Source organism: Pongo abelii, chromosome 6, assembly GCF_028885655.2.
Source record: "Pongo abelii isolate AG06213 chromosome 6, NHGRI_mPonAbe1-v2.0_pri, whole genome shotgun sequence".
Lineage (NCBI taxonomy): Eukaryota > Metazoa > Chordata > Mammalia > Primates > Hominidae > Pongo > Pongo abelii.
This window is the reverse complement of record NC_071991.2, coordinates 119829383-119841715: the sequence shown is the minus strand read 5'-3', so window position 1 is coordinate 119841715 and position 12333 is coordinate 119829383. Positions and strand designations below refer to the sequence as shown.

The 12333-nt window shown below is 32.6% G+C and overlaps 1 protein-coding gene across 3 annotated transcripts in view; it reads left to right on the top strand.

Moving 5' to 3' along the window:
- The window catches only part of CADPS2 (calcium dependent secretion activator 2), a 567688-nt gene that overhangs the window by 347060 nt on the left and 208295 nt on the right, over positions 1 to 12333 (top strand). For all 3 annotated transcript variants that reach the window (XM_024250127.3, XM_054559726.2, XM_054559723.2), the window contains exon 9: positions 10720 to 10786. In XM_024250127.3, coding sequence (XP_024105895.1) covers positions 10720 to 10786 — 67 coding nt within the window. The remainder of the gene's footprint in view (positions 1 to 10719; positions 10787 to 12333) is intronic.

The following is a 12333-nucleotide window of genomic DNA, read 5'->3' as shown; positions in this document are numbered from 1 at the left end:
ATGCATATATTAATTAACTTCATTTAGCCATTTCACAATGTACACATATTTCAAAACATGTTGCACACCATAAATATATACAATTTGTTGATCGATTTTTAAAAATAAAAAGGGATAAAGACCTAACGTATTTATACAATCATATAAATATCAGCACTGATCATGAACCACTTAAAAATATTTATCAAGGTACTTTTTTTCTGCTAATTGAGATATAAAAGAATGCCAATGACCAGTTAGCAAAGAAAAATATCAGGAAAACTGTCTTTTAATAAAATATTTATCTGCACGGTTTGATTTAGTTGGGTTGTATGGCTTATATTTATTGAAAACTACATTGTATAGAACTACTTAATTATTTTTCTAGTTGTTTTATTTCTAGGTGACAGTGCATTGACATCTATATTAAGATATATCCTTCAATAATGATCAATTATAAAATGCTGGAGAAGATATGGAGAATGGGAACTCTTACATACTGTTGGTGGGATTGTAAACTAGTACAGCCATTATGGAAAACAGCTTGGAAGTTTCTCAGAAAACTAAAAATAGAACTATCATGTGATCCAGCAATCCCACTAATGTCTGTTTATTAAAAAAAACAGAAATCAGTGAATCAAAGGGATACCTGCACCTCCATGTTTATCGTAGCATTGTTCTCAGTAGCCAACATATGAAATCAACCTGTTTATCAACAAATGAATGGATCAAGAAAATGTGGTACGTGTACACAATGGAATACTATGTAGCTATAAAAAAGAATGAAATCCTGTCATTTGCAGCCACATGGGTGAAACTGGAGGTTATTATGTAAAGTGAAATAAGCCAGGCATAGAAAGACAGATGGCACATGTTCTCACATGTGAAAGCTAAAAAAGTTGATCTGTGGAGATAGAAGTTAGAATGACAATTACCAGAGGCTGGGAAGGGTGTTGGGGGTGGGGGATGGGGAGGATGGGGCTGAAGAGAGGTTAGTTAATGTGTTCAAACATATAGTTACATAGAAGGAATAAGTTCTAGTGTTTAATAGCACAACAGGGTGACTATAGTTAATAATTTATTGTATGTTTTTAAATAGCTAGAAGAGAAGATTTGAAATGTTCCCACTACAAAGAAATAAATGTTTGAGGTGATGGAGATCCCAAATACCCGATTTTACCATTACACATTTTATGCATGTATCAAAATGTCACATGTATCCCATAAACATGTAAAAATACATATCAGTAAAATATTTTTTTAATAAAAAGGGGCCAGATGCGGTGGCTCACACCTGTAATCCCAGCACTTTGGGAGGCTGAGATGGGCAGATCACTTGAGCTCAGGAGTTCCAGACCAGCCTGAGCAACATGGTGAAACCCCGTCTCTACCAAAAATACAAAAATTAGCTGGGCATGGTGACATGCCTCTGTCGTCCCAGCTACTCAAGAGGCTGAAGCACGAGAATCTCTTGAATCTGGGAAGTGGAGTTTGCAGTGAGCCAAGATCCCACCACTGTACTCCAGCCTGGGCAACAGAGTGAGACTCTGTCTCAAAAATAAATAAAATGAATTATTTTATAAAAAGAGAAAAAAAAAGAATGATCAGCTAGAACTACATCAGCAGTTCTTGATGTCTTATCTGAGGGTGGAATGGGGTTTTATGGTCTTATCTGGGCAGTTTGCCTTTATTCATTTTCTGGATTTTGCTATAGTAAGCAAATTTTTAGTATAGTTTTATACTGTCTTAAACTGTTTGTTTTAAACTGTTTGTTTTAAACAGTGCTGATATGAGCTGAGGCTTAACTTGGATTTAACTGAGATGAAACTAACAGAAGGTAGAACTTCTCAGGAAAAGGAAAAGGGACAATTCTATAAAATCTGATACCTAATATAAGTGAAGAACTCTATGTTTTATGCATTTGCTTTTAGGAATCTCCTGTTTATATAGCACATAAATTTTAAGTTCTTGCTCAACAATAGGAGTTACTGGTTTTTCTTTAGTCATAATTTCTCCACAAATGTTATGTAATTTTGTTTGATGAGGATCCTTTCCATGCATCCCCACCTCTCTTTTACTCTTTCCCATAATAATTCAAGTCCTATAATAACCAACCAGAAAGTATTTACTTCTAAGTTTCTTAATGCCCAGGTCCCAATGTTGTCTGGAATCAGTTTCTTTTTTCATCCTTAGTTGAAACAAGCCCCCCCACCCCACCCCCCCAAAAAAAGTCTTAATCTTGTGGGGTCAAATAAAAGAAAGAATGTAGTGAAAGGAAGATTCCTTTTATGCAAGCAGCAGAGAACTTGTAGGGATGACTGAAAGTGCCTGAGGGCATTTGGTCCCTATTGGTTTTCACTTCAAATGCAATGGTGCCCACAGATAGCCTGTATTGTTGTCAGTTAAATGGGATCATGAGTGTCTGAAAGGTGTTTGAGAATGAACCGAAAATCATTTTCACAAGTGGATGATTACTTCTGCCACATGTTAACCGAACTCTATCCGAATGGCCCAGATTTTTGAGCCTGCATTAATTGCTCTTTCAACCTTGACTGAGGCTTCTCTTATGAAAGCCCTTTCCAGGACTAAACTACTCTATATATTGATTTTTTTTTCTTTCTGTATTTTTCCTTGAAAAATGAAGGCTTGTAGAAGAAAAGGCTTTATCATTCAGCATGTAAATTGATTGTTGCATTTCTTTGAATAAAGCGCTAGACTCATAAGTGATCCGCCAAAATTAATAGTTCTTTTTTTCAGGCACCAAATAATTCCCATCTTCTGTATACAATTATGTTTTTCAAATATTCATTAGTGATGATTTTTCATCATAAAGTAAAACCATGAACTCTCACAGCATGGACTCAGTGCAAATAAATTGTCATATTCTCATTTCTATTAGAATTGTGTGCTACCATTCTAATTGAAACTAAACTACAATATTTAGTAATGTGTTTGGAGAATTTTTGTGTGTTGAAGTATTCTTTGAACAATCTTCAAGTTAGAAAGGTTTGATAAAGTGCTTTTAAAGTGTTTGGGTAAGCAAGTTCTTTATTTCATTTTACTGTTTTCTATTTAAAATCTGGCATAGAGAATATTAGCTATGTCTTTACTATTACTAGAATAATATGGGATATAGTTCAAACATATTGTGATATGAAGATGAGTTAAATCTCAATTTTTTAATCAGAAAATGAGTTCTTAAAATGTCATTGACTTTTGTGATTATAAATGTTAGCCAAGAATATATAGTATTTAAAGGAAAATGGCTTAACGGTTAAACTTACTTCTGAGGTTTTTGGCTTAAAGGAAAACAAATCAGAATATTATATATGAATCTACTTAAAAAAAAAACCACACACATTCAACCGGGTACTATGTAAAGACAAGCATTTTAAAACAGTTTTGTCGTATAAGCATTGCAGCGTTAATGCTTGAAATTTATTTTTACTAAACTTCATTTTACTCAATAAATCTATTGCCAAGAACCATTTTATTGGTACTAAAATACATATGTTAATGATCAGGAAATCTTTCTAAAGAAAAGTTTTTGTTCCTGCTGTCACGGAACATTCTGATGGATTTCATAAAGACTATTTTTGTTTGCAAATGAAAGCTTTTAGAAGTAATTGTGGTGTTATCTTCCAGCTACCTTATTGATAGTTGACTCTTTTAAGAATCATGTTGACACCAAAAAGGTTGTATAATTTTTAATGTAGGTACTGAGATATGCTGACTATATATAACTACAGATATAGAAGATTTTTAAAATATACTATTTGCCTTGTTGGTAGTAACTATTTTGGCTTAAGGACTGGCCATTTCCTTTAAAAAAAATCAATTAGGCAAATACCATTTAAAAAAATGTTTTCTCTTGACTTTTTTCCCAAACAGCATAAAATATATTCTACACTTCTACATCATATATTAAATATATAATCAAAAATTTGAAAGTTTTGTTTCTTCATATCTCTGATATTTGATGATACAATGTGACCTAAGAATAGCTGGATTTTTTTTTTTTTAAGTCATAGGTGAATGAAACTGGAATATATTTAGTTGTCTTTGTGCTTTGTTTCCTAGCAATCAGTTGTGTGTTTCTTTGGAGCAAATAGTGCTCTCCATTTGAAATAACCCAGAAGAGGGATTAATACTTTATGATTATTGCTATGTTTATACTAACTGATAGAACTAAATGCTTCAAGGCTTTACTCTTGTGTGTTAAATCCAAGCTTTGTTTCAGTGTTGCTGATTTCTTTGTTACCTAATCCCACGCAAGAAGAAAAGATTTTAAAGTTAAGCAGGCAATTTTTTTTGTTGTTGTTGTTCAAAGGGAACAACTTCTTAATACCTTGCTTAAGTTGGATGTGTTCATGAAAACAAATACTTTAAATAGTATCTGGGCAGTTATTTTAAAATAATCCAAAACACTCTAGTTACCTGAGTATTGTGATGCATTGGTAATAGTTCAATAGAAAAAGTGTTATATTTAAATTAGCTTTGGAAATATGTGCTTGTGAAAATGTCATGTACAATGGGATACCTCTTTTAACCCCATTCAAATAATTCTTGGATCAAATTTAACTTTCATTGGGGATTCCCTCCCCCGCCCCCAACGCAGGGCCATTTGCTAATAGAGTACTGGAGAATGTAGCATGGCCAAGAAAACTGATGATATTTGTGTTCTTTTGTTTTTCCATTCATTTCTGATTTAACTGAAAGAATTTGACAAAGATGACAACAAAATATTTAAAACCAAATTCTGTAGGTTGGTGGAAATTAATGTTAAAAAGCCCTCAGACACACACACACAATCTGCTTTCCTCTTTAAAATCAGGTGAAAAAAATTCACAGTACTCATTAGAAAATGCTTCTCTCGTGCTGTGTGATAGATACTTATTTTATTGGATAACATTATAAATTGTCACATAAAACCCAGTTAAATGTGTGTTCCCAGTTTGACTGGTATTTGGCAGGTCTCATTTACATACCCTTAAAAAAAATCTTCTTTGAGTTAATCATACAATCATGAGGAAGCTAGTAATGACTCAGCAGGTTACAAAATATTGAGGGAGAATACAGCTGCAGCATAGACCCGCTAGCAAATCTCTAGTACACCTAGCCGAGGTACTCTGTCTTCAGCCTGACACACGCATTTCTTAGATAATATTTTTCTATATGTTTATTTGGTAGACTCATACTTTATAAAGCAGTAAAATGCCAATTGTCCAGAATGCAAATGATAATAACATAAAAACAAATTTTTTAAGATAAGTTAATAGCTATCGAAGATCTGTTAAATTAATGCCATTTCCATTATATGTCAAATAAATGGTTACATTTAATTTTATCAGCTGTGTGTTTTCCTTTTACAGCATTATGCAGTTATTATAATTTATTTTTATAACAGGGACTCTCAGATGCTATGGGATCCTTCCTAATCATTAAAGATCAAGTTATATTTTCTATTTGAGGTCAACTGGATTTTTATATGCAACTTGATTTTTATATGCAAAGTCTTTAAAAATTGGCTATAGATATATATACAGTCTTTCTATACAGAGTATATAGAGTAACTCTATATACTTTCTATATATAGTATATATATATCATAGATATATAGTATATATATATCATAGATATATAGTATATATATATCATAGATATATAGTATATATATATCATAGATATATAGTATATATATATATCATAGATATATAGTATATATATATCATAGATATATATATAGTACCTATAGTATATATATAGATATATATAGTATATATACTATATATATCGATATATATAGTATATATACTATATATTACTATATATACTATATATAGATATATATAGTATATATAGTATATATATCTATATATAGATATAGATATATAGATTTAGATATAGATATAGATAGTATATATAGATAGATATAGTATATATATACTATATATAGTATATATATACTATATATATACTATATACTTTGTGTATATATGTATATATGTATATGTATATATGTATATATGTATATGTATATATGTATATATGTATATATGTATATATGTATATATATGTGTATATATGTATATATAGAAAATATATATAGTATATACTTTGTATATAGAGTAACTCATGTTTCTGTAATTAAAGATACTGGAACCTGTAAATGTATTGAACAAAATCTATTGCCTAGTAGAGCATAATATCAGGTTAAATGTAACTTTCATATATTTTTCTGAAATAAAAATCTTTTTGGCCTTAGATACCATAAAAAAATCATAACAACACTGAACATTAAGAAACAACAACAACAAAGAATAGTAATTCAACAGCAATGCCAAGTATAAGATGGGTTAGGAGAAAATGCTTTTTTAGTTTTGTAGATGTTTTCTAATAAATGGATTATCTGATAGTTACCAAATAGTAAAAAGATTTTCGCTCCATTTTCCTCATTACCTCCACATTCCAGCCCTTCTGAGGTAGAAAGATTACCCATCTACAAGGAATTTAGACTACTCTAAATTCCAAAACTTGAGAATGACCTTGGAAACTAGAAAACCCATTTAAGCATGAAAGCTTATAGGATGTCTCCACTGTACTCAAGATAATGAGATAAAGGACTTTATCTTTGGCCTCTAAATATTCAACTTGGTTGTACCAGAAATACGTATTTATAGTCATAATGACTACATCCCCCAAATATTTAATAATGGTAACTTTCTCTGATTACAAAAGTAAGATGTACCTTTATACATTTACTGATGGTAACTCAAAATGGTATAGCCAGTTTGGAAAACAATTTGGCAGTTTCTTATAAGTTAAACATGTACTTTCAATATGACCCTACAATCCCACTCCTAGATATTTACCCAGGAGAAATGAAGACATGCCTACACAAAAAGACTTGTACACAAGTGTTCATAATAGCTTTATTTATCCAAAGAAGTGAAAACAACTTAAATGTCCACCAACTAGTGAATAAACACATTCTTGCAAATCCCTACAATGGAATATATTGCTTAGCAATGAAAGGAGTGGGCTTCTGATATTAACTACGTACAGCAATATGGATGAATCACCAAAGCATTCGACTCAATGAAAGAAGTCAGACAGAAAGGCTACATACTGAATAATTCCAATTATATGTTGTTCTGGAAAAAGAAAAATTATAAGATCAGAAATCAAATGAGGGGTTGCCAGAGCTAGGGATGTAAGGAGGGGATTGATCATAAAGGGCATAAGGGAACTTTTGGGGAGGTGGAAATGTTCTATAAGTTGATTGTGGTGGTGGTTACATGACTGTGTCAATACTCATCAAATTGGATAACTGAAATAGGTAATTTTACTTTATGTAAACTATACCAATAAACTTTACTCAAACAATAAAAGGAAGACATGGCCAATGTAGACATTGTGGAATTATAGAAAGGCATAAAGAATAATACGAAATTCATCTTTAATTTCACTCGCCAGATATTAACTATAAGATTAACATTTTGTTGCATTTTTCTGGATATTTCTCTATGCATATAATATGAACTTGTGTGACTGCTTTTTTAAAAACTAACATTATAAGAATTTTCCCATATCATTAGTAATTCTTTATCTGGCCTCATTTTTAATGGCAAAATTATTATTTTTTAATATTTGATTTTTAGATTGTTTTTGAGTGTTTATTCTTAAATAATATTGATGAACATTTTTATCTTCATTCTTCTTTCATTTATTTACTCTAAGAGACAGGATCTTGCTCTGTCACCCAGGCCGCAGTGCAGTGGCATGGTCATAGCTCAGTGCAGCCTCCAACACCTGAGCTTAAGGGAGTATCCTGCCTCAGCCTCCTCCCAAGTAGCAAAGACAAGTGTGTGCCACTGCGTCCAGCTAATTTTTATTTTTATTTTTGTAGAGACAGAGTCCGGCTATGTTGACTAAGCTGATCTTGAACTCCTATCCTCAAGCAATCCTCCTGCCTTGACTTCCCACAGTTCTGGGACTACAGGCATGAGCCACTGCATCTGGCTCTTCACCCATTTTTCAATGTGTTTCTTATGCTAAGAAACTGCTTTCATACCAGTGAAAAAGCAGCTAGATAGGGATACTTGATACCTAATCCCAGAAATCATCATTTAAATGCTTACCTTGGTTCCAATCACAAATTCTCTTTTATTCTGTTCTTTGTAACATCTTCTACTAACCCCTTAATACAACATGTATGTATCCATCTGTCCCCCTGCTTTCTGTCTTCAAAGAAACCATATATTTTAATCCAATTTTGTTAATCTATCATTTTGATGATGTTGCAGCTGATTATTATTCTTTATGCAGGACCTTCACTGTCAGCAAGACTGACACTGAGTAGCTTGTGGTGCTGATGGTTTGTGTATCACTATTTACTTTCACTTGTGTGTGACCCAGTTGTCCAGCAGTCTGCAAAGTGAGACAGTTGGAAAGAGCTGAGAAGCAGGCTGTGGTTCCAGGCAAAGGTCATTCCAGATGCTCTCTGTGGCTCCGAGCCAGCTATTTGGTGCATATCTTGCTAGTTCACTTTCATAAAAGGCACCTGTCATGTCCACAGTATCTAGCTCCCGAGGTCATTGCTGTTAACCCTGAAATAAAAGCTTGGATATGTGCATTTCAAAAGAGGAAATTGCAGAGGAAAGACAGAAAGAGAGCAACTAAATACCTGTCACTAGAACCACAGAGAAGAAATTAGAAGCTAGAGCAAAGGTGGAGCAAAGGGTTTTAAGGGGTCCTTGAGAAGAAACAATGAACAGGTAAGAATAAGAGCAGTAATGTCTCAGCCAGTCATTAAATGAATTCACATTCCATCCACAAGCACAGATGATGGAATGAATTAACGGTATCATAAATGCTGAATAGAAGTTCACCAAACACTTCAGTTAGCTGATGTGCTGAAAGAAAATATATAATTGGTTTGGACCATTTGGGTGATGTTTTACAATGCAAGAACTTTGTTTTTATTTTGACTTTTAGTAACTCCATGTTTTTTTCCCCCCTGGATTCTGAAAATTTCTGTGAATTTTCAGGGAATAAAGAAGGAAACTTAAATCTGCCATAACTCTACCACTCAAAGATACTATTAGTAATATTTTGGAATTATTTTTACATATTCTTTTACAAGTTCCAAATCATTAACTATGTGTGTAGTTTTGAATCCTACTCTTTTGATGTAATATTGCACAATGTGATACTTTCTATGTTATTAATTTTATCAAAAACATAATTTCGTTGGCAGCATGGTATTTCTCTGTGGATATGTAAGCACGTATTGAATAATTTTACTGCTGTTGGACATTTGTTATCAGTTTCCAATAATATAAACAACACTGTTCTATGTATCCCTACAGCATACACCTTTATGTGCACCTCCTTATTACCTTAATACATTCAGGAATGAAAGAGTATGACTATTTCGATGTATTGACATGTTATCCTACAGAAAGATCATCTCCCAAGATGTTAGACTCCCACTAGTAGTGAATGAGTGCGCATTAATTCCCCACACCTTAGCCAACTCCGTATGTCACTGTTTCTAAAGGGTGGAGTGGGGCAAACACTGTTTGTTATGCTTTGCAAAATAGGATTATTTTAATAAGACAGAAATTAAAGATTCAGCCTAAGATTTTAGCTTTAAAAGTTGTGAAAGTCTAAAAATCTTAAGCCCCTAAATAAATAATCATAATGCGCCTTTAAAAAATCACTCAGAATTGTATATAAATTTAGTTTGAACAGCCTCTGCAATGTTAATCCTTTATTTCAGAATAAAGGATTATGATAAAATATTGAAAAATCTTTCTTTAGTCTTAAAATTAGGCCTATAACTGTCATTTTTTAAACTTCTAGCAATATTTTCCACTTTTGTAGGGAGTGTGTTTATAATTTTGTGGCATAATTTTGGAATAGCTCTCCACAACACGGTCACGCTAATTTTTAATTTCTTCTTTTTCCTCCCTGATATTTCAGCATATCATTTGTATATTCAGTAAGGATAATATTCTCAAATGATTGGCTAATCATTTCAATTCAGCTTACTAAGGTCAATGCAAAGTTGAAGAAAAGCCATGGTTGAAACTATGTAAAACTACCCAGTGGCATCTTTGTTACTATCAGAATTTTGTAGTTAAAACATTTGCAGTGAGATGCTTTCATGAGTCAGGTAAATCCCATAACGATGGAGCTAGCAGAGACCTTAGAAATCAGCAAATCCATCCTTTCATTTGATAGGTGAGGACATGGAGACTGAGATTGGTGCAGGCACATTTTAGGGTCACCCAGCTGGACAGTGACCCTTCACCCTGGATTCTTGGCTCTGCAGCTGGCTGCTCCTCAGGGCGCACTACTCAGCTCCGGTCATCTGAGAACTGAAGCATTGATGACCATGTCCTCAATTAATAGCCTTTGTCTCTCCTAAGAATTGCATGTAAGAATAAAATTCCTACTGGTTCTTTGATTATCCTTTCTAACTCCTACTTTGCTCAATTTGTGGTAGGACTGACAAATTGATAAGTTACATAAATCAATTCCCTTTCGAGAACCCAGAATAAGCTAACTTATTTTGTAACACAGAAGCTGCATGTTATCTCACTTTCCAAATGAGCTAAAGTTTGCCTTTAGCAGGCTGGTCTCAAAAATAAATACCTATGGAAGAAATATGATTACATGGAAGCACAACATTATTCATCTTAAGTATTCTTTGGCTTTTGTTTTTCTTTCCAGATATCTGTATGCCCTTGGACAGAAGGTTTGGAAAAGATGGAAAAAACGTTACTTTGTTCTAGTTCAGGTTAGTCATTTTTTCCTGTTAAATAATCACTCTAAGATAGCAGTTTTCAAAATTTGTTTATGTGGGTTATATCTATCAAAATTTACTGTTTTAGAAATTAAAATATGTTTAAGCCACTTTAAATAAAAGTAGTACATTCATTACATGCTAACACTAAAGTTTTTATGTAAAATAACTGTTTTCCAAGCCAAACAATTTAGTGAAATCAGTGGCATTGTTTTATGCTTTTGGACTCTTTACCCTCTGGCTTAATAGAAGGTAACTGTTTTCTCGCATTAGCTTCTGCATTCAATTTTTTGCAATATCAGATAAAATGTAGTCTCTGGAAAACTCAACTTTATACTAATGGGAGAAAAAGTGTGAAAAAGAAATAACTTCTGAATATTTTTATAAAGACAGTTTTGACCTCCTAGACCCTATGAAAAGATATTGGAGATCTCTGGGATTCCAAGACTATACCTTGAGAACCACTGCATCATTCTATATTTTATATATAAAGCATAATACATATAATCACTCATTTTAATATAAATATTTTTGTACTAACTGGCATATTTAATGCAAATATGCCACATTTAGTACAAGTAAGCCAAGAAATCACCTGTTCACATAAATATGTTTTTAAGTCAACTTGACTGGTGTGTATTTCTTTACGATTGGATTCTGAACATATATTATCAGAACATGCAGTTTGGCTGACTCTTCTTTTGTAGTCATGGATAACTTTGCTCATAGAACATACTAATTAAGTTAATTTATATTAAGGAATACCCTTCTAAGTAATAGTCATTCCAGTCCATGATAAATCCAAGCTATTTTGTTCCCAATATATGAAAAGAGTATCACTCTTGGAATTCTTAACACAAAACATTCTGTAAAAATCTCATTGATTCCAATGGCACACACTAAACAAGCTTAACTGGACTAGATCAGAATGACATAGTAAAATGCCAAGGAAGGAAAATGATCATTTGCTGTCTTCCAGTGAGTACGTACAGCCATCCATCAATTGCTGGATAAAATTACTTTATTGATGTCCCATGATAGCCTGGTAACTCCATGAAAAGTGTGAAAACTCAGTGAAAAGTAGTTTTATCTACATGGCAAACAGCCAGCCTATTTTTTTTTTTCCTGGCTAAAAAGCAACCTCTTCTTACATGATTAGAACTAATAGTTGGTCAACTTTAATAAAAGATACACATGCACACACAGATTTAATTTTTTTGTATAGAGCCCTAGCATTTGCTCTGAAAAAGGTTACCTGTTTGGGGTTGTGGGTGATCTATTTTTCAAAAACCTTAAGACATCTTCTACAGTTTCCACATTTAGTTTCTTACATTGGTGCATGAATTTAAATGTGTTTCCTAAGCAATTTTAATAGATATTTCTGGACACTTATTTATACCTTATGGATATATTTCATTCATATCTAATTTGACAAGGTTGTGTTGGTGACTTGTCTTTATCAAGTTTTTCTAAAGCATTCAGCTGATTTTTCATGGAAACAGCAGCTTCTTTTTCAGTTATTTTATGCATTTGTATAAAAT